This window comes from Oncorhynchus nerka, linkage group LG11 (genome assembly GCF_034236695.1).
Source record: "Oncorhynchus nerka isolate Pitt River linkage group LG11, Oner_Uvic_2.0, whole genome shotgun sequence".
In the NCBI taxonomy this organism is placed as follows: Eukaryota; Metazoa; Chordata; class Actinopteri; order Salmoniformes; family Salmonidae; genus Oncorhynchus; species Oncorhynchus nerka.
Genome location: NC_088406.1, coordinates 41,305,219 through 41,329,178, shown reverse-complemented (window position 1 = coordinate 41,329,178; position 23,960 = coordinate 41,305,219). Strand labels below are relative to the sequence as shown.

The window sequence follows — 23,960 nt, the reverse complement described above, 5'->3', positions numbered from 1 at the left end:
ATTGTATGGGGCTTAACTCATCTCTTCCATTACTAATGTGTAGGACCCACCTGGGTGACCATAGAGAATCAGGATGTTATCTTAATATCTGATCTAATGGATGGTAGCCTGTACAGAGCAGTACCCCCAACCCTCAATGCTCTACTACCCTGGCATTGTTTTATGTTCAACTTTCTGTCCATCTGATCAATTGAGCAATGTATTATTTTTCACAAGAATAAAATATATAATGTTTACTGAACTAATTGCAAGTATAACTAAATGAACCTCCAAATGTGCTATACTATCAATACAAATTGAATCACAAAACACGAGAGGAGTATGTCACCCAACCACCCTGTGAGAAGACAGTGAAGCACTAGAGCGAAGCATACATTTTTATTCTTTCCAGCAACACCCTCTTTCTCTCTCTGATCTGCAAGAATTGTATAAGATTGCCTCATACTTTCAGAGGCCCCTGTAGGATAGATATGGAGATGTTTCACACACCCTCCTAGTAGTGGTGGATGAGATTAGGAACTTCAGTTGTCACTCCAAGAGACAGATACCAGCCTTCCTCATTGTGCCTTTGGCCTCTGGGTATGCAGCAGATGATTACTTTAGCTTCAGATGACCTGGCCTCCACAATCACCTGACCTCAACCCAATTGAGATGGTTTGGGATGAGTTGGACAGCAGAGTGAAGGAAAAGCAGTCAACAAGTGCTCAGCATATGGCAGAACTCCTTGAAGACTGTTGGAAAAGCATTCCAGGTGAAGCTGGTTGAGAGAATGCCAAGAGTGTGCAAAGCTGTCATCAAGGCAAAGGGTGGCTACTTTGAAAAATCTCAAATCTATTTGGATTTGTTTAACACTTTTGGTTACTACATGATTCAATGTGTTATTTCAGTGTTGATGTCTTCACTATTATTCTACAATGTAGAAAATAGTCCAAATAAAGAAAAACCCTTGAACGAGCAGGTGTGTCCAAACTTTTGACTGGTACTGTATGTATAAATGACCCTTTCTGTCACCCCCTGATCTGTTTCACCTGTCCTTGTGATTGTCTCCATCCCCCTCCAGGTGTCACCCAGCTTCTCCATTATCCCCTGTGTATTTATACCTGTGTTCTCTGTTTGTTGGTTGCCATTTCGTCTTCTTTGTCAAGTCAACCAGCGGTTTTTGTATCAGCTCCTGCGTTTTCCCAGTCTCTCTTTTCTCATCTTCCTGGTCTTGCCTGTTCTGACTCTGAGCCTGTGTGCCTGACCACTCTGCATGAGCCTGCCTGCCTGCCGTCCTGTACCTTTACCCCTGTTGCTGTAATAAACATTGTTACTTCGACACGGTCTGCATCTGGGTCTTACCTTTATCCTGATACTTTCTATGTTTTCCTCCCTGACTTTACACTAGAGAGTGATCTCCTACAACCGTAGTGACTTTGCAAGCATTGTAGAAATTGTGTTTGTAAAATGTCCCATATTTCTATGGAAAACACAAGATTTTATGGTAAACAGAACATTTACTATTTTTCATCATAATATGCGTCATGATTCCTTACTGTCTTCACTCTAGTGGTAAAAAAAATATATGTACTTACTCTCCCTGCAACGCAGCCAACCAGACCAGAGGGAGTGAAATCTCAGTTCAAAACAGACAGAAAGGGGCATCTCACATCCTACTCTTGTCTATGACTTTGAGAATACAGCCCAAATAGAATGCATAGCCTTTTGGGATATGAAGGAACTGAATAAGTGTTACAAAATAGTGATACAGTACTACACCTATAAAGGGTTTAAGGGTTTCGCCATATTGCTACACCAATCTGATTCCTTCAGATCTACACACCGACATACTGGCAGGTCAAGATGGCCCCACCTTAGCCTGGTGAAACCACCCTGATCGCTGCATTCATTATTCCGTAATATGCAGCAATCACGTTGGTCCTGCCAGGCTAGATCCAGATTATATATTTACCACACTGTCGGGTCTGTAAGAGTTTGACTGGGAATCTTTCAGCCTGTGTAACGTCTCTGTCTTTTTTCTTACCCTTGCATGGGCCGATGGTGAGACTCCCTCTTGATCTACCTTGACAACATTGTTTATTCGCTGGACATTGACAGACATCGAGTCCACATTTAACTAGTCTTCCAGAAGATACATTAAGCTACATGAACAAGGCTTGGAAATCCTGCCCTTGAAGAGAAGCAGGTGTGTTAGCTGGGCTAAAACAGAAAAGTGCACTCCCTCTGTGGGTCCCACAGGAATGGATTGAGCAACAATGATGTAAACTGTCTGACTTCTATAACAGTGTAATAACAATGTATTGTAATAACAGTCCACAAAGAATAAATGATCAAACATAACTGGTTTATTTGACTGCAATTTACCTGATAGTTACCTGATATAGTCATCTATCAAACAAGTAGACCTGAATTCAACACATATTCATTCAATAAGATTATCATGAAGACATTATGCCCAACAACAATTTATTGTTGTGTCAACAGGTGATTGTTTTTTCGCAAAAATACAGCCAAGAAAAAACCAAGATGATAAAACAGTGATAGCCATGTCAATTTTCCTCATTATGTAAAAGTGGACAAACATCCCGAGTATAAAATAAATAGTTTAGAGTAAAGCTCTGTAGAACTTGTCAGCTAATGAAACTTAAACAGTTAAAGCATGACTTGAGAAAATGCTCTATGGAAACCATTAAATCAGGAAGCCATGCAGTTAAAAGAATAGTCATTTTCAAATAACAAGCCATCATGCTTTTTTAACAATCAAACATGCATTGGGTACTTTAGCAAGGTCTAGGTGGTTTCCTACATGTTCTACATCAGCCTTTTAGCAATAAAATGTTCTAGTAGTTTGCAGCATTTATGAACTTTTCCACAGCATTTTAAACATTCCTTCTTCAATCCCTTATACCAAATGAGTGGACAAAGCAAAAGGTGATGAATAAATAAAACAAAACATACATCATCACAGCATGAAACATCCTTCCTTTATGCTGACATTGACTGTCAATAAAAACAGGCATAATTCAATCGTTTCTATTACGGTTAAAAAATGACTGTAAAAAGGTCAATCATTGCAAGCTCAAACTCCAACATTACAAGGCTGTGAGTGCAGGTCAGTGTCACAGTGGTCACGGACAGTTTATAGTTTCCTCCTAAATTCACCAACTAAGCCCTGAAGTCATTCAGGGAAACATTTGGAAAGATACATTGTGTGGCATATTGTCTGTAACAACAATAAAGCGATTATATTTTTTAGAAAAACTACCAAAATCATGCAACTATCATTTTGAACAAACAAGTGCTCTTGATGCGAGTGCTGGTGTTGTGGGTGGGAGATTAGGCACTGGCATCTTGCTTTAGGCGTTGACTACGGGCTTTGTAGACCTCGATGAGTAAATCTTTGACATATTGAATCTCTCGTTCCACTGACTCCGCCTTGTCCTGGAGCTCCCGGTTCTGTCCCTCCAGCCCATGAAGCTCCTCCTCCAGTATGTCCAGCTCCGCCCTCTTACGCAGTCGATACCTTTAGTTTACAAAATACCAGGATCAGCTTGCATCTACCATTGGAGCCCCCCTCCATCTTTTCCCCTTATTTTGTCCTTCTCGCACGCCCCACGGCAACTGGCAGTTGCCAACCCTGTCCTACGCCCACAACATCCCATCTGTCCAAAAAAACCTACCACAGGACTTTCTGTATCTTTGTAGAAGCTACCATGTCTGGGTCACTGAGCTACAGTAGGCTGGCAGTTCAATATCACTTCTCTCTAATTATAGAGAAAGCTAACATCATGAATTTAACATGGACATGTTTTCCCAACCTCATCCCTCAAGAACTAGATTTCCAGATATGCATCTATGAACATCCAAGATAGCGGGACCTATTAGAAGAAGTGTTCAGATTTCATCTTTTATAAAACACATTTTGTAACTAAGCAATTCTAGTAGCATATCACATCAGTGAAAAGCCAAAGTTATCCCATTCAAACCAGATATTAGAGTCTACAAAAAAGTTCAGTTTTTCAACTTTAAAAGATTAGTTAAAATGTACACAGACGTTTCTTTGGTCAAACTAAAAAAATGACCAAACATTCTATACTCACAGTTTTTATTTAAACTTCATAACACAAAGAAAATCACTAAATTTTTCACAAAATACCTGTGAGCAGCTGTTTTGTTCTGGTCTCTCTTCTTCTGCTTCCGTTCTCCGGTATGTACTTCCAGAGGGACAGAGACAAGGCCTGGTTTGAGGCAGCTCAGGGAGCATGGATCTTCCTTTAGCCTCTCTACTGCTTGCCTGTGAATGGGCGAGTCCACCATTGGCCCCTCACTCTCTCCTCTTGACAGACATTCGTAGCTTTGGTCTCCGATGCATTCTGGGAAGAGGTAGTGGCCATGCTGGGGCTCTATACCATGTGCTTGTGTAGGCTCTTCGATTTCACCGATAAAGCTATGATAAGGCTCTGTATGAGCAACGTTCGGGTGGTGGTGGTAATACCCATCGTTTGCCTCTGGCTCTTGAGGAATAGTTCCAGAGAGTCCACCATCTTTGTTGCAATGCAAGACCTCCAGCCCCATACCATCATAACCACTAACCTTCATACCATGCATCAACTGTCCTTCTCTCTTGGGGTGGGTATCGAAGGACCCGCCCATACAAAAACCTCTGGTCATCTCTTCACTGCAAAACACGTCCTCTGTAAAACAATAACTTTGCTCTTCCTTCAACGATACACCACATTCTCTGACTTTCTTAACACTGCTAATGCTCTTCCCCACGGTTTTCAATGTAGAACAGTGGTTAACAGCCACCTCTGTGCTTCCTGAGTAACTTCCTTTGGCACTCCAGGTGTCATGCTCAAGTTCCTCACCAACTTTGTTGACACCATCTGAAACTATTCTTCGGCAAGTATTGTATGAATGATGATGGTAGTTGTATGGGGCTGGTCTCGCCATTTTGGATCTTCCAACGGGACCACGACTGAAGCTCACCCGGTCGAGTTCCCCCGTTGCCAGGGTAACAACCAGTGGGCTTGTTTCTGATTGGTTGCCACTGTAGGAAGCATAGGGCAACTGGTAGTAAGAATGGGCACCCATTGCTTGGGCGCCTTTGTCACATTTTGGTGATTTGTCCAATTTGGTTGAAGTCGATTCAGACCGGAAGTAATCCTCAAGCTGAGCAAGCTCCTCTTGTAAAAGAGAGGTCATGACCTCCAAGTCAGAGGGCACCTTGACATCATGTTCCAACGGTGAGGGCGGAGAAGATGAGCTAGAAGAGGATTCAGTAGTCGACTGGAACGAAGACAAATCAACTTTTTCCGTCATCCAGTCCGTCTGACCATCACCTACGAAAAATACAATTTTCGTTAAAAATATTTTATTTGAATGTCCATATTGCAAGCATAAAAATTAAATGAGGATTTTTTAAAAACAGTCCTTTAATATCTGATGATAAATGTAGAAAAATCAGAAAATGAAGACGATAAATGTAGAAAGGTAAAAATATCCTTGAAAAACTAACCGATCATTTGAAAATGATTGAACGCCATCGTCTTCATTGGGAAAATATCCACTTAGCTTTACTCACTGTACGACATTAGCTCGTACTGCAGTGCGGTTCCACCTGGAATGTGGAAAAATAAAAAAGCGTATTGCAGTAACTCACCAATTATGTGCGGTCTCTCCAATAACTCCGCCCCCTTCCTTCCCCAGGATTGGCTGTCGTTAGCTTGTTGGAGAGAGGGAATAATGAGGTCGACCATGCAAACAAGAGGAATTTTCCTGCGAAGGATCGATGCAGCCATCGTGTCTTTTATTTCGGTCCAAGCGGTGAAATGCACTAAGTGTGCAAGGGTTTGAGAGAAGCTTCACTATGGGCAGAGTGGTGGGAACACTTGAAGACCTGTAAATGACAAAAAATACAAATGAAAACAATCAACAACTCTACTGAATTTTAACACCCAAACACCCCATTACACCCGACTGCCACACCCCCAAAACCACCACAGTCTCAAAACACCTATACAAATAGTGCAATTATCAGAGTCCAAAATTGGTTAAAGATTCCTGATTATTGCATGTTACATGCATAAAATAACATCTAAGTTTTATTTTTATGAAACTACTGAACTTTAGGAAAATAAGTTAGGAAATGTTATAGGGCTATATACTTTAACACTGTCTCTATGAAAACTCACTCCCCTCATAAATGCAACTATAATATCTCAACAACATATCAAATTGTATTTATTCTAATCCATTTCACAGTTCAGGAGAGCGGTGTCTGCAGCATGGTAAAAAACTTTCATGTTAGTTAGCCTATGTGTATTATAGATCAAATACCAAAAAAAAGTATTAATTTCCTCTCATTCCAACTATTGTTATGTGTTAATGTTTTTAACATACAGCACATTTCTACGTTTGAAAACTATAGTTTTACTATAGTAGTCCACTGATCAAATATGTTTCACTGGCAATTCTCACTTCTGAGCTCAGTAGGCTACTGTAAAACTGTAGATTCAAAATATCTGTTAGACTAAAAGGTGATTACAATAACCCCAACATCATTTCAGAAATAGTTAATAAAACAATTACAATGTCAAAGCTAACATATTCAACACATTATACTTCACAACTACTGTAGTATAAAGAGAACAAACAATTTCACTTACCCCATTATTACTGGATAGTTTTTTGGAAGTGCTTTGCAAATGCAGAGCACAACGACTAGAGTGACAGTGGGGTCAATTTAATAAGCCATGTCTTCCTAAGAACACAATGACTTCACATGGACTGTTATGAAGACGAGTTGCAAACAGAAAGTTTTGGGATCCGCTACTTCTTCTGGAACTCCTAAAGCAGGACCGAATCACACAGATACAAATCAATCCGCAGTTTACATTTCACCTTTTTATCGCGTCATATGCAAGGGACTTTCCACCTTCTGTTATTTTCAAAGGTCATATAGAAATAAATGGAAAGAAAACGATGTAACTTTTAATTATTTAAATTGAAAAAAATATACCTACATTTCTACACCCACACTTGTGTTGCAATAACGTAATTCACTTCTGCATCATGGTATTTTTATGGATAATATTTCCGAGCTAATGTCTTGTTAGTAAATAATATGTCTCCCACAGAGCATGTCTTATAGCCTTCTGTAATAACGGCAACGGTTTATGAGGAACTATTTGGTCACACACCCGGGAGGAAGGATACAGTCTTGCAGTTGGAAGGTGTAACTTTTGTTGCAGCCTTGTTGCATCAGATACGCAGGGGATTCGCCGAATGCTGTAAGACTGTGGTCACACTATTGGTTTATCTAGACTGAACCGCTTATTGGTCAATTATGAATTGTCCAATGTTTTTATTTGTCATAGATCCAATGTTACTTTGTATACGTGTGTACAAGTAGTAAGGAGACAGAGGCCATCTGCCTCTTTTAGTATTTATTATTTCCTACATAAGACATTACCTCTTTAATAATTATAATAAGAAGGTTGCAACCTTATAACTTATAACGAATGAGCAACTTTTATTATAAATGTAATGCACTTTAGTGTCGTCAACCAGAGAAACACTTAGTAGGCTACCAGCCATTAATTTCATCTCAGCTAAAATGGTCAAACTTGTATAAAAAAATATATTATTTCCATATTCTGTTAATAGAAATGAGTATAATAATAATAATTCCAAAGGGCCATGTGGTTAGAAGGACAAAAGGACACACAGGAGGACAAATCGGCTTACACTTGACTTTATCTCTCGTTAGTACAACAGTTACACCACTCCCTGTCTGGAGTTGCTATGCATTTTCCTCACTGAGAAACCCAAAGCTGATTGAAGCAGCCATGTCTTCTTCCTGTTGCTATAGTAATAGGGAACACTGCCCCCCTTTTGAAATGTGTTTTTTTCGGCATGTCTGTTGCCAAGGGTTTAAAATAATCCCCTTACCTCTGTGCTTACAATGTTCTTGTTATTGCACTCGTTGCAGCTTTTGTGCATATTTAACCTCTCAATTCTTTGCATTTGTAATATGCTTGTCATGAAGTTCATGAAAATGTCCTGCAGTCGTCTGACCCTCTCTACATCTAGCGTAGGGCCAGTTACCGAAAGGTTGCTGGATCGAATCCCAGAGCTGACAAGGTAAAAATCTGTCGTTCTGCCCCTGAACAAGGTAGATGTTCAGGGACAGGCCCGGTAGGCCTTCATGGTAAATAAGAATGAGTTCTTAACTGACTTGCCTAGTTAAATAAAGGTTGCATTTAAAAGAAATCTAATATATGCAGTGCATTCGGAAAGTATTTAGACCCATTGACTTTTTCCACATTTTGTTATGTTACAGCCTTATTCTAAAATGGATTAAATGAATGTTTTCCTCATCAATCTGCACACAATACCCCATAATGACAAAGCGAAAACAGGTTTTTAGAAATGTTATGAAAATTGATTGCATTTTTTTGTTGTGCATCCTGTTTCCATTGATCATCCTTTCTACAACTTGATTGGGGTCCACCTGTGGTAAATTCATTTGATTTAACATGATTTGGAAAGGTTCACACCTGTCTATATAAGGTCCCACAATTGACAGTGCACGTCAGAGCAAAAATCAAGCCATGAGGTCGAAAGAATAGTCCGTAGAGCTTCAAGACAGGATTGTGTCGAGGCACAGATCTGGGGAAGGGTACCAAAATATTTCTGCAGCATTGAAGGACCCCAAGAACCCAGTGGCCTTGATCATTCTTACATAGAAGAAGTTTGGAACCACCAAGACTCTTCCTAGAGCTGGCCGCCCAGTCAAACTGAGCAATCAGGGGGAGAAGGGCCTTGGTCAGGGAGGTGATCAAGAACCCGATGGTCCCTCTGACAGAGCTCCAGAGTTCCTTTGTGGAGATGGGAGAACCTTCCACAACCATCTCTGCAGCACTCCACCAATCAGGCCTTTATGGTAGAGTGGCAAGACGGAATACACTCCTCAGTAAAAGGCACATGGAGTGTCCTAAAGGACTATCAGACCATGAGAAACAAGATTCTCTGGTCTGGTGAAACCAATATTAAACTCTTTGGCCTGAATGCCAAGTGTCACGTCTGGAGGAATAAAGGCACCGCTAATCACCTGGCCAATACCATCCCTACAGTGACTAATGGTGCTGGCAGCATCATGCTGTGGGGATGTTTTTCAGTGGCAGGGACTGGGAGACTAGTCAGGATCGAGGGAAAGATTAATAGAGCAAAGTACAGAGAGATCCTTGATGAAAACCTGTTCCAGAGCATTCAGGACCACAGACTGGGGCAAAGTTTACCTTCCAACAGGACAACGACCCTAAGCACACAGCCAAGACAACATAGGAGTGGCTTCGGGACAGGTCTCTGTATGTCCTTCAGTGACCCAGGCAGAGTCAGGAGTTGAATCCGATCTCTCTCTGGAGAGACCTGAAAATAGCTGTACAGCGACGCTCCCCATCCAACCTGACAGAGCTTGAGAGGATCTGCAGAGAACAATGGGAGAAACTCCCCAAATACAGGTGTGCCAAGCTTGTAGCGTCATATTCAAGAGGACTCGTGGCCATAATCGCTGCCAAAGGTGCATCAACAAAGTACCGAGTAAAGGGTCTCAATACTTATGTAGATGTGATATTCCGTTTTTTTTATTTTTTATAAATTTGAAAAAAAATTGAAAAAAATGTCTTTGTCATTATGGAGTGTAGATGTGTAGATTGATGAGGGGGAAAACAATTGAATCCATTTTAGAATACGGCTGTAACGTAAACAAAATGTGGGAAAAGTGAAGGGGTCTGAATACTTTCAAAACGCACTGTATGAGTTAATTTGCCACATATCATCTCGTATGCCATACGTATATAATTTGATGCTATATTTTCTTCATTTTCTATGTACATTTCATTTATTGAAAAGAATACAAATCATATTTTCTGCTGCAAAAGCATTGCCCCTTTTTGAGCATTATTGCCTTCCATCATTCTGCAACTACTGTACAAGAGGCTCTGAGAGATCTGACCCTGCAGCATATAGATAAACGCTTTCAAAGGAAGGCTTGCACTTCGCAAGTATGGCACATTGGTAACAGTTACAGCATAGTTTCATCACCAGCTCCCTGCAAATCCTGCTTACATTAACTTTTCACAGGGACTGGTAACATGGGAAGCAACACTACAGGTTACTGCCAATGCAGGGACACTTTTGATACCTTTAATCCACCCTCCCTCCCACATTACTTGTGTTTAAGATGTAATTGTAGTGATTAAAACCTGTACTATAATAATCAACATAATTGCTTCCTTTACTTTCTGTATGTATATTTTGTCAAAATCATCCTTTACCGAAATGAATTTGTATAGAATGATCCTGAAAAATAAAATCAGAGGCAAATATACATAGATATGACCTTTCATTTGATGAAACCTTCTTCTTGAACGTAAATCATCCCTGAGGAAGCTTGGTAGAAATAGGGAGAAAGAGGGAGTGTCATCCTGTCATCTTATCATGCGGATGGTGTGCTGCATTGTCAAATGTGGTTCAATCACGAGCTGGAACGAACAACTTTTGTAAGTCTGTATGACATTGAGAAGAATAAATCATCTCTGTGTTGAATTAATACAAATGCTCATACTAAAATACTTTAAATCATATTGACCATGAGTCTGAATATCAATTTAACAATTTAGCTGGAAGATTGAATTAGTGGCTAAAGACAATTTTTTAGCATGTATTTTAAGGCAAGGCTTCTAAGGTTCTCATTACATTTCATTTCAGTTGTCATTTCATTTCATTAATCATACCTGTGACATTTTGTTCACCTTCATCTCAAGCTCTCTCAATGTCACCTCCAGTCAGTAACTGATCGTGGCTCAGATTGGGGAGGTAGCCCTAACTGTGAGCTGACCAGGACCAGGAGAGCTAAGGCAGCAGACCACAAAATAACTGTAAGTTGCTCTGGATAAGAGCATCTCCTAAAGTACTAAAATGTCAAATGTAAATCTAAACCTTTTTTTCCAGGGCCCATAGACTCTGGTCAAAAGTCATGCATTATTTAGTGAATAGGGTACAATTTGGGATGCAACTTCTGTATGGTCTGTCACGTAAAAAATGACAAGCATGTCTGTGAGAGCCAAGACAATTAATACATCAACAGGACCTGGGTGGAAGATGGTGGGAGGAGGGAGACACTATCCTCTACCTTCACAACACCAGCCTCTGGGATGACAACAGTATTAATGCTTCGTTGTTATGGAGCCCTATTAAAAGCAGTCACTATGGGAAGATCACTGAAGAAGAGCTAAGAAACGACCAAATCCTAGACAGTAGTATTTCAAAGGGAGGACATAAGGGTTACAGTTATATGTTCAGATAATGTTACTGGATTACTGAATCTTATTTGAGTGCTGCATAACAATATGGGTTGGAATAGAGAACGATCTAGTGATTTCAAGCCATTGTAGTTTTATCACAGAACACAGAATAATAATAAGCCGGGTCTTTGATCGTAGAGCCAAAGGGAACAAGTGTTTTACAGTGTTCAAATAATGTTCTTATCTCTCCCTCAGCACCTTACTTACTCCCACCCGACAGTCTATTGTGAATCTCACCCTGAGAATATTTGTGGAGTGCTAGTCCACCAGGGGTTATCCTGAGGGATTATAGATACTGGATACTGGATAGGAAACTCAGAGTGGGTAGGACACAGCAACAGGGACGCTCCCGAACAGCAGTACTGCCATGATCAGTCACTCCTCCCATGACAACAGGGGCCTTTTGAACCTCAGCAGCAGTCTGAGTCTATAGGGAACTAACAGGCAGCAGCAGCTAGCTGCTGTCCTGTGTCAGCCACAACCACAGGCTTAATCAGTCCCTCATAAACTGGCCAGACACGACAAATGTCCCCAGTACCCTCACACAGGTGCCTACGTATGGCTTCTGTATACTAAAATGAGATGATGTGTGCACCGATGAACATTCGGTGTCAAAATGCGTCAATGGGCATTTGTTTTTGTTACTCTGATCTTTAACATTTTGATGAAGATGTAGCAGATTCAACTCAATACAGTTGAGTTGTAAGATCAGGATCACTTCAGAAGGAGCCTCAAGAAAAATATAGAGTAGACTTGTCTTGGCCTCATGAGGTGATTCAGATACTGCAATACAATGCCCATGAATTAGATATTGATCAGTATTAGATATTGACCAGAAATAACTATTATTCCGAATTACATCGTTTAAATATATTCATCTATCAAGTACGCAATGATTACTCAAAATGAGCCCATCCCAAAAATGCCATGGGTTCTTGATATGCTACTGTGCTTGAGTCTGCTGCCCTCTTCTGTTACTTGTTGTAGATGACTGTGAAACTGAAACAACTTCATTACATTCAGGAGATCCTCCAGTACCACTTCTCTCACTTTTGTTCTGTTGAGAAGGAACAAATGATTGTCCAGCAACAACAATTAAGAGCACACATACAACACACACATGCTGAATCTTGTCTGTGTGTGTGTGTGTGTGTGTGTGTGTGTGTGTGTGTGTGTGTGTGTGTGTGTGTGTGTGTGTGTGTGTGTGTGTGTGTGTGTGTGTGTGTGTGTGTGTGCGTGTGGGTGTGCGTGTGCGTGTGTGTGTGTACGTGCGTGTGTTTGTTTGTTTGTGTGGTGCATGTGTGCGTGTGCGCGTGTGTATGTACAGTGCATTCGGAAAGTATTCAGACCCCTTAACTTTTTCCACATTTTGTTACGTTACAGCCTTATTCTAAAATGGATATAATAAAATAAATTGTCAGCAATCTACACACAATACCCCATAATGACAAAGTGAAAACAGGTTTTTAGAAATGTTTGCGAATGTATTAAAAATAAAAAAACAGAAATACCTTATTTACATAAGTATTCAGACCCTTTGCTGTGAAAAATTGAGCCCAGGTGCATCTTGTTTCCATTGATCATCCTTCAGATGTTTCAACAACTTGATTGGAGTCCACCTGTGGTAAATTCATTTGATTGGACATGATTTGGAAAGGCACCCACCTGTCTATATAAGGTCCCACAGTTGACAGTGCATGTCAGAGCAAAAACCAAGCCATGAGGTCGAAGGAATTGTCCGAGCTCCGAGACAGGATTGTGTTGAGGCACAGATCTGGGGAAGGGAACCCAAACAAGAACCCGATGGTTACTCTGACAGAGCTCTAGAGTTCCTCTGTGGAGATGGGAGAACCTTCCAGAAGGACAACCATCTCTGCAGCACTCCACCAATCAGGCCTTTATGGTAGAGTGGCAAGACGGAAGACACTCCTCAGTAAAAGGCATACGACAGCCCGCTTGGAGTTTGCCAAAAGGCTCCAAAAGACTCTCAGGCCATGAGAAACAAGATTCTCTGGTCTGATGAAACCAAGATTGAACTCTTTGGCCTGAATGCCAAGTGTCACATCTGGAGGAAACCAGACACCGCTCATCACCCTGCCAATATCATCCCTACGGTGACACATGGTGGTGACAGCATCATGCTGTGGGGATATTTTTCAGCAGCAGGGACTGGGAAACTAGTCAGGATTGAGGCAAAGATGAACAGAGCAAAGTACAGAGAGATCCTTGATGAAAACCTGCTCCAGAGCGCTCGGGAGCTCAGACTGGGACAAAGGTTCACCTTCCAACAGGACATTGACCCTAAGCACACTGCGAAGACAATGAGGAGTGGCTTGGGGACAAGTCTCTGAATGTTTTTGTGGCCCAGCCGGAGCCCAGACTTGAACCTGATTGGATATCTCTGGAGAGACCTGAAAATAGCTGTGCAGCGACACTCCCCATCCAACCTGACAGAGCTTGAGAGGATCTGCAGAAAATAATGGGAGAACCTTTCCAAATACAGTTTTGCGAAGCTTGAGGCGTCATGCCAAGAAGACTTGAGGCCATAATCACTGCCAAAGGTGCTTCAACAAAGTACTAAGTAAAGGGTCTGAATACTTATGTAAATGTGATATTAAATTTTTTTTTTGTTTATACATTTGCTAAAATGTCTTAAAACCTGTTTTGCTTTGTCATTATGGGGTATTGTGTGCAGATTGAATTTAAAAAATATATATATTTTAGAATAAGGCTGTAACGTAACAAAATGTGAAAAAAGTCAAGGGGTCTGAATACTTTCCGAATGCACTGTACAGTATGTGTGTGCGTGTGTGTCCCTGCGTGTGCATCTTCAATTCAGATTGTGGTGTTGTGCTTCACAAGTCTGTAGGAGCTGGGTGTCAAGCCAACAACAACTCTAAGGGTCTCAAAGTGTTCTCTTCTCCAGCCACATCAAGGGTTATTACTGGACAGGGAAATATGAACAAATCTGTAACACAATTGGTAAATGTCTTGTCACCGAAAGAAAAATCATTTGTATACTGGTTCATATTTGATACAGACAGTAAGATGTCTTGAGAAACGTTCATATCCCTAGAACTGAGTAGTAATATCCTGTCCTATCAGACCAAGAGAATGCAGGAGCATGCAGCCTCTTCAGGAGAGGCTTTTCAATATGCGTTGGTAAATTCCTCTGTTAACCTCCCAATGTCTGACTAAGTGCGTCTGTCTCTGCTTCTGTCTCTCTTATCAAACCATAAGACCACTCTAGATTTATTATATATTCATATTATTAGTGTGCTTGCTGAAGGCAAGACCGCACAAGATTTCTTACATACTCATTAATGTGCTTGCTGAAGGCAAGACCACACAAGATTTCTTACATAGTTGTATTATCAATGTGCTTTCTGAAGGCAATATCACTCTAGAGTTCTTACGTAGTCTTATTATTATTATATGATTTCTTTAGCCCGCTCTAGAACGTAAACAATTTAAGCTATGAATATGAAACCAACTTTAAAACGTACCGACGGCACCAACTTAGATTAAAAAATATATATATAATTGAGAGCATTTCAACTTTTTGAACAACAACAATCTTTTTTTATGATCTCCAATGCATTTGAATGTCAATAAACGGAGTCATACAAGTGCATGAGTGAAGGAGCTGAACAGGGTGGGACTAAAGTTGGGGAAAGCTTAACTTCTTCCGCAATATGGCGATGCGAGTGACCGATCGAAGCTCATGATCGCTTCCAACCCCTACTAGATTGGCAGACAAAGGCTGTTACATATTAGTACTACCTAGCTCGCTTGCTAGCTTGTTAGCACCCACATGAAGGCGAGGCTAGCGTGGCTAGGAGAATGCTACTTCTATAGTGTAAATGCTCTGATAGAGTTCAAGGGTAAAAAAATCTGAAATTCTAATTCTAATCTCCTCTTTCACTGTGTAAGCTATCAACTCCAAACCAATGTTTGGATTTTATACAGCTTTCTGATACTATATCAACTTTTTGAAATGTAACTATTTTAACATGTGTTTGATAAGAACCAAATAAAATAAAATAACATTTTATTTGTCACATGCTCTGGTGTAGACTTTACCGTGAAATGCTTGCTTTACCATGAAACGCTTGCTTACGAGCCCTACCCAACCATGCAGAGTCAAATACAAATGGAATAGTAACACAAGAGGAATAAAATAAAACACACAAGAATGGAGGTATATACGCATGGTACCAGATCAATGTGCAGAGGAGCAAGATAATGTATTTGAGGTAGGTACAGTATGTACATGAAGGCAGGGTAAAGTGACGAGGCATCAGGATAGATAACAAGTAGACCACAGGAATTGCTCTTTGGCCAATTAAGCTACAACACATCTGACTGACTGACTTACTGCAAATTGAGAAATTATGTGACAAAACTCAACATGAAGCCAAGATCAATTATTTAAAGAATGATGGAAAAAAACTTTGGAGTACTTTAAATGGAATTATAGGCATAAAGACAAATTGTACTCTCTTTCATCGAATCAGATGGCTTATTCATCACAAAACCATTTAACGTTGCCAATTATTTGAATGATTACTTCATCGGCAGTGGGCAAACTTAGGCAGGAAATGCCCACAATGAACAGTGAGCCATCGTATTCATACATTAAAAAAACAAATAATGAAAGAAAAGCATTGCAAGTTTGAATTTTGTAAAGGTGGAAAAATTATTGTTATTGATTAATAATGACAAACCTGTCACGTTCTGACCTTAATTTCCTTTGTTTTGTATTTATTTAGTGTGGTCAGGGCGTGAGTTGGGTGGGTTGTCTATGTTTGTTTTTCTAGGTTTTGGGAATTTCTATGTTTCGGCCTAGTATGGTTCTCAATCAGAGGCAGGTGTCATTAGTTGTCTCTGATTGAGAATCATACTTAGGTAGCCTGGGTTTCACTGTGTGTTTGTGGGTGATTGTTTCCGTGTCTGTGTTTGTTCGCCACACGGTACTGTTTCGGTTTTGTTCACGTTTATTGTTTTGTATTCATTGAGTGTTCAGTTCATGTTTTTAAATAAACAACCATGGACACTTACCACGCCGCATCTTGGTCCGATCCTTGCTACACCTCCTCTTCAGACGAAGAGGAGGAAAACCTTTACAAAACCTCCTGGCATTGACAACTTAGATGGAAAGCTACTGACGATGGTAGCTGACTCCATAGCCACTGCTATCTGTCATATCTTTAATCTGAGCCTAGAGGAAAGTCTTTGTTCTCAAGCCTGGACGGAAGCCAAAGTAATTCCACCACCCAAGAGTTGTAAAGAGGCTTTTACTGGTGCAGCCAGCTCTTAGCAAACTTTTGGAAAATAATTCACCAAATGCAATGCTATTTCTCTGTAAACAAATTAACAACAGACTTCCAGCATGCTTATAGAGATGGGCACTCAACATGTACTGATGATTGGTTGAAAGAAATTGATAATAAGAAGATTGTGGGAGCTGTACTGATAGATTTCAGTGCAACCTTTGATATAGTGATGGAACATTTTATGTTGGTGATTTTCTATTTAGACATTTCTGCATTCTATGTTTGTGCTTTTTTAATAACTGTTCATGCAAGTGATTGGTTCAGTATCTGCAATTTGGCAGTATGTCCAGACCCTTGTTTTGAGAACGAAGTATATCTCAGTTTCAAGGTCTCAACTTAGAGAAGAAGCCTCGTGAGGTATTGGTCTGTCACATATATAAACCAGTATTGGTTGGTCACATGAATGAAGCAAACGTTAATTATGAATTAATTATGAATAAGCTAAATTATGTAAAAATTACTTGGCTGCAGTATATAAGAGAACTAACATGACTGCCCTGTCAGAGCTCCTGACATAAACCAACATGGTGCATCACGTTTGTTGTAACCTCTCTAGTTAACTGATAATAAACAATGATTAATTTAAGATTGACTTTGAGTGTCCATGTGTAAGAATTTCCATAAAAATATTATTGACCATAACCTGTTGTTGAAAAAACGTGTGTTATGGCTTTTCAACCTATGCCATATCGTGGATTCAGAGCTATCTATCTAATCGAACTCAAAGGATTTTTTCTTTAATGGAAGCATCTCTAATGTCAAACATGTAAAGTGTGGTATACCACAGGGCAGCACTCTAGGCCCTCTACTCTTTTCTATTTATACCAATGACCTGACACTTGCATTAAACAAAGAATGTGTGTCCATGTATGCTGATGATTCAACCATATATGCATCAGCACCCACAGCTAATGAAGTCACTTAAACCCTTAACAAATGGGTGGCCAGTAACAAACTGGTCCTGAACATCTCTAAAACTAAGAGCATTGTATTTGGTACAAATCATTCCCTAAGTTCTAGACCTCAGCTGAATCTGGTAATGAATTGTGTGGCTGTTGAACAAGTTGAGGAGACTAAATTACTTGGCTTTACCTTAGATTATAAACTGTCATGGTCAAAACATATAGATTCAGTGGTTGTTAAGATGGGGAGAGGTCTGTCCGTAATAAAGCGATGCTCTGCTTTTTTGACACCACACTCCAAAAAGCAAGTTCTGCAGGCTCTAGTTTTGTCTTATGTTGATTATTGTCCAGTCGTGTGGTCGAGTGCTGCAAGGAAAGACCTAATTAAGCTGAAGCTGGCCCAGAACAGAGCAGCACATCTTGCTCTTAATTGTAATCAGAGGGCTGAAATAAATACTATGCATGCCAGTCTCTCTTGGCTAAGAGTTGAGGAGAGACTGACTGCATCACTTCTTCTTTTTATAAGGAACATTAATGTGTTGTAAATCCCAAATTGTTTGCATAGCCAACTTACGCACAGCTCAGACACAAACACCTACCCCACCAGACATGCCACCAGGGGTCTTTTCACAGTCCCCAAATCAAGAAAAAATTCAAGGAAGCGTATAGTATTATATAGAGCCATTGATGCATGGAACTCTGTTCCATCTCATATTGCTCAAATAAACAGCAAACCTAGTTTCAATAAACAGATAAAGCAACACCTCATGGCACAACCCCTCTCCCCTATTTGATCTAGATAGTTTGTGTATTTTTATATATGTAGTCTATGTGTGCCTTTTTTAAAATTATGTAGTTCTGTCCTTGAGCTGTTCTTGTCTATTAATGTCATGTTTATTATGTTTATGTTTATTATGTATTATGTCATGTTTCATGTTTTGTGTGGACCCCAGGAAGAGTACAACAGCTAATGGGGATCCTAATAAAATACCAAATACCAAACTTCAAATTCTCTAAAACCTTTATAAATGATTTAAAAAAATGTGTTGCATAAATTATCAAAACATTTTATGGATTAAATTCCAGCCATAAGAACACAGTTGTAGACATTTTGAATGTTACTGCTCTGTTAACATTTCAGCTACAAACATTAAAACAACTTTAACATTTTTGAAAGTTATAAATAGTTTGTTTAAATTTGTACAAATTTGCATAAAATAACGCACCACAAGTAATAGTAACTCTCTAACCATTCTAGCTAGACACCAAAATAACTGTCACATGTTCAGGCTATCCAATCCTATCAAGCAATAAATCAATCAAACTTTGCATCTATAGTTTTTCAACTATAACCATTTAAAAATATATTTAAAATTTGCATACTGCCCCAACAGATCAACAGATGACACAATCTCTATTGCACTCCACTCCACACTGCCATTTCCCACCTTAACAAAAGGAACACATACCTGAGAATGCTGGTTGTCGACTACAGCTCAGAATTCAACCCCATCATGCCCTCAAAGGTCATCACTAAGGACTCTGGGATTAAACACCTCCCTCTGTAACTGGATCCTGCACTTCCAGATGGGCCGCCCCAGGTGGTAAGGGTAGGCAACAACACAGTCTCAGTCCCCTCCTGTACTCCCTGTTCACTCATGACTGCACTGCAGTTTGCTGTCCTGCACGGTTTGTCGATGACACAACAGTGGTAGGCCTGATCAACGACGAGACAGCCTATAGGGAGGAAGCTAACATGGTCCAATGCACACCAAGACAGTCGTGAAGAGGGCACGACAACATATTCCCCTTCAGGAGACTGAAAAGATTTGGCATGGGTCCTCAGATCCTCAAAAGGTTTTACAGCTCCACCATCGAGAGCATCCTGACTGGTTGCATCACTGCCTGGTACGGAAACTGCTCTGCCTCTGACCGCAAGGCACTACAGAGGGTAGTGCGTACGGCCCAGTTCATCACTGGGGCAAAGCTCCCTGTCATCCAGGACCTCTATACCGGGGCGGCAGGTAGTCTAGTAGTTAGATCATTGGGCCAGTAACCGAAAGGTTGCTAGATCGAATTCTCGAGCTGACAAGGTAAAAATCTGTCGTTCTGTCCCTGAACAAGGCAGTTAAACCACTGTTCCTAGGCCGTGATGGGAAATAAGAATTTGTTCTTAACAGACTTGCATAGTTAAATTTAAAAAATACCAGGCGGTGTCAGGAGAAGAAAAGACTCCAGACTCCGCATGGCAAGCGGTACCGGAGCGCCAAGTCTAGGTCCAAAAGGCTTCTAAACAGCTTCTACCCCCAAGCCATAAGACTCCTGAACTGAAATGGCTACCCAGACTATTTGCATTGTCCCCGCCCCCCATTTTTGCACCGCTGCTACTCTCTCTTGTCATCTATGCACAGTCAGTTTAATAATTCTACCTACATGTACATAGTACCTCAACTAACCGCTATCCCCCTGTATATAGTCTCGCTATTGTTATTTTACTGCTGCTCTTTAATTACTTGTTACTTTTGTTTCTTATTGTTTTTTTAAAACTGCATTGTTGGTTAGGGGCTCCTAAGTAAACATTTCACTGTAAGGTCTACACCTGTTGTATTTGGTGCATGTGACAGAACATTTTAATTTATTTGCTTATTTTTGGTATTCTGATGAGGTATGACAGTTGAACTAAGCTCATGAGACATTTATACAGATGTAGGATCTTAATTTGAGCCAGTTTACTACATCATCCACTATTAAATAACAGATGGAGTCATGTAGTAACCAAAAAAGTGTTAAACAAATCTAAATATACTTGAGATTCTTCAAAGTAGCCACCCTTTGCCTTGATGTCAGCTTTACACACTCTTGGCATTCTCTCAACCAGCTTCATGAGGTAGTCACCTGGAATGCATTTCAATCAACAGGTGTGCCTTGTCAATTTGTGGAATTTCTTTCCTTAATGCATTTGAGCCAATTATTTGTGTTGTGACAAAGTAGGGGTGGTATACTGAAGATAGCCCTATTGGTAAAAGACTAGGTCCATATAATGGCAAGTCAGCTCAAGTAAGCGAAGACAAACGACAGTCTGTCATTACTTTAAGACATGAAGGTCAGTCAATTCGGAAAATGAAGAGACTTTCAAAGTTCTTGACAAGTGCAGTCACAAAAAACATCAAGCACTATGATGAAACTGTCTCTCATGAGGACCGCCACAGGAAAGGAAGACTCAAAGTTACCTCTGCTGCAGAGGATAAGTTCATTAGAGTTAAGTACCTCAGAAATTGCAACCCAAATAAATGCTTCAGAGTTCAAGTAACAGAAGCGTCTCAATATCAACTGTTCAGAGGAGACTGTGTGAATCAGGCCTTCGTGGTCAAATTGCTGCAAAGGAACCACTACTAAAGGACACCAATAATAAGAGACGTGCTTGGGCCAAGAAAAATGAGCAATGGAAATTAGAACGGTGGAAATCTGTCCTTTTGGTCTGATGAGACCAAATTTTAGATTTTTGGTTCCAACCGCTGAGTCTTTGTGAGACGCAGAGTAGGTGAAGGGATGATCTCTGCATATGTGGTTCCCACCGTGAAGCATGGAGGAGGAGGTGTGGGGATGCTTTGCAGGTGACACTGTCTGGGATTTATGTAGAATTCATGGCACACACTGGCATGGTTACCACAGCATTCTGCACCGATATGCCATCCCATCTGATTTGCACTTAGTGGGACGATCATTTTGTTTTTCAACAGGACAACAGGACACTTCCAGGCTGTATAAGGGCTATTTGACCAAGAAGGAGAGTGATTGAGTGCTGCATCAGATGACCTGGCCTCTACAATCACCCAACCTCAACCCAATTGGGATGGTTTGGGATGAGTTGGACCGCAGAGTAAAGGAAAAGCAGCCAACAAGTGCTCAGCATATGTTGGAACTCCTTCAAGACGGTTGGAAAAGCATTCCAGGTGAAGCTGGTGGAGAGAATGCCAAAAGTGTGCAAAGCTGTCATCGAGGCTTCTTTGAAGAATCTAAAATATATTTTTATTCTTTAGTTACTACGTGATTCCATACGTGTTATTTCATAGTTTTGATGTATGCACTATTATTCTACAATGTAGAAAATGATTTAAAAAAAAGGAAAAACTTGAATGAGTAGGTGTCCAACCTTTTTGACTGGTACTGTGTATATACTGAACAAAGATATAAACGCAACATGCAACAATTTCAACAATTTATTTGAGTTACAGTTCATAGAAGAAAATCTGTCAATTTAAGTATGTTCATTAGGCCATAATCTATGTATTTCACATGACAGGGGCACAGCCTTGGGTGAGCCTGGAAGGGCATAGGCCCACTGACTTGGGAGCCAGGCCCACCCACTGGGGAGCCAAGCCCAGCCAATCAGAATGAGTTTTTCCCCACAAAAGGGATTTATTACAGACAGAAATACTCCTCAGTTTCATCAGCTGTCCGGGTGGCTGGTCTCAGATGATTCCGCAGGTGAAGAAGCCGGATGTGGAGTTCCTTGGCTGGCGTGGTTACTAGTTGTCTGCTGTTGTGAGACTTGGTTAGAAGTACTGCCAAATTGGTTGAGAAATTAACATTAAATTCTATGGCAACAGCTCTGGTGGACATTCTTGCAACCGGCATGCCAATTGCATGGCGTTGTGTGACAAAACTGCAAGTTTTAGAGTGGGCTTTGTATTGTCCCCAGCACAAGGTGCACCTGTGTAACGATTTACTCATCTTCTTGATATACCTGTCAGGTGGATGGATTATCTTGGCAAAGGAGAAATGCTCACTAATAGGGATGTGCACAAAATTTGAGAGAAATGTTTTTTTTTTGCTCCTAAACCACTTTACATGTTGTGTTTTATATTTCTGTTCATTGTATATACAGTACATTCAGAACGGATTCAGACAACTTGACTTTTTCAACATTTTGTTACGTTACAACATTTTTCTAAAATGGATGAAATTGTTTTTTTCTCCTCATCAATCTACACTCATTACCCCATAATGACACTCGTAAAAGCATGTTTTTAAACATTTCTGCTAAATGTATAAAAAACTGATGGCACGTTTACGCAAGAATTCGCACCCTTTACCCATTACTTTTGTTAAAGCACCTTTTGTTAGTGATTTCAGCATCAAGTCTTCTTGGGTATGATGCTACAAGCTTGGCACACCTGTATTTGGGGAGTTTCTCCCATTCTTCTCTGCAGATCCTCTCAAGCTCTGTCATGTCGGATGGGGAATTTCTTGAACTACACTGTTGGCTAAGTGCTTGTAAGTAAGCATTTCAAGGGAAGGTCTGCACTTGTTGTATTCGGCACGTGACAAATAAAGTTTGATTTGAGTGTCGCTGCACAGCTTTTTTCAGGTCTCTCCAGAGATGTTCGATCAGGTTCAAGTCCGGCTCTTGCTGGGCAACTCAAGGACATTCAGAGACGTGTCCCGAAGCCATTCCTGCGTTGTCTTGGCTGTGTACTTAGGGTCATTGTCCTATTGGAAGTTGAACCTTCACCCCAGTCTGAGGTCCTGAGTACTCTGGAGCAGGTTTTCATCAAAGATCTCTCTGTACTTTGCTCCATTCAGCTTTCCCTCGATCCTGACTAGTTTCCCAGTCCCTGCTGCTATAAAACATCCCCACAGCATGATGCTGCCACCACCATGCTTCACCATAGGGATGGTGCCCGGTTTCCTCTAGACTTGGCATTCAGGCCAAATAGTTCAATCTTGGTTTCATCAGACCAGAGGATCTTGTTTCTCATGGTCAGAGTCCTTTAGGTGCCTTTTGGCAAACTCCTCCAAGCGGGCTGTCAGGTGCCTTTTACTGAGGAGTGGCTTCCGTCTGGCACTCTACCATAAAGGCCTGATTTGGTGGAGTGCTGCAAGGATGGTTGTCCTTCTGGAATGTGCTCCCATATCCACAAAGGAACTTATGTAATAAGGTATTTTTTAATATATTTTTTTTATATACATTTTTAATACATTTGCAGAAATGTCAACTTTTGTCATTATGGGGTATTGTGTGTAGATTGAATGAATTTGATCCATTTTAGAATAAGGCTGTAAAGTAACAATGGGAATAGGTCCGAATACTTTCCGATGCACAGAATTTTAATTTGAAACAGGACAAATCTGAGGGGGCACGTTCCTCGATGGGCATGACACCACTGATCCCCAAGACATGGTTGACAGACCATCAAATCGGCTCATTGGTGTTCCCTCGAACACTGTCCGAAACAAAATCAATTGTGCCCTCCATTTCTCATAGGTTGGACTCTCACATAGCCAGAGACGATTAAGATAACTTTGTCCCCAACTTTAAAACATCAGTAGGACCAAAAAGAGGAACAAAA

At 40.5% G+C, this 23,960-nt stretch overlaps 1 protein-coding gene across 1 annotated transcript; it reads right to left on the bottom strand.

Annotated features, from left to right (window-relative positions):
• Positions 1 to 2,325: 2,325 nt before the first annotated feature.
• LOC115136875 (uncharacterized) lies at positions 2,326 to 7,168 on the bottom strand. Its single transcript, XM_029672751.2, has 5 exons — positions 7,026 to 7,168; positions 6,669 to 6,849; positions 5,663 to 5,899; positions 4,157 to 5,342; positions 2,326 to 3,523 (listed from the first exon to the last, which is right to left on the bottom strand). The coding sequence occupies exons 3-5, from the start codon at positions 5,799 to 5,801 to the stop codon at positions 3,337 to 3,339; spliced, it is 1,512 nt and encodes a 503-aa protein (XP_029528611.1). The 5' UTR covers positions 5,802 to 5,899; positions 6,669 to 6,849; positions 7,026 to 7,168; the 3' UTR covers positions 2,326 to 3,336.
• Between the last annotated feature and the right edge of the window lie 16,792 nt (positions 7,169 to 23,960).

Bases quoted from the DNA above. Each gene is read 5' to 3' on its own strand.
- LOC115136875 (XM_029672751.2), bottom strand. From the start codon at position 5,801: ATGGCTGCATCGATCCTTCGCAGGAAAATTCCTCTTGTTTGCATGGTC. The intron at 5,343-5,662 runs GTGAGTTACTGC...TATTTTTCGTAG, and splicing joins GGAGAGACCGCACATAATTG to GTGATGGTCAGACGGACTGG. The intron at 3,524-4,156 runs GTATTTTGTGAA...TGTAAACTAAAG, and splicing joins AACAAAACAGCTGCTCACAG to GTATCGACTGCGTAAGAGGG.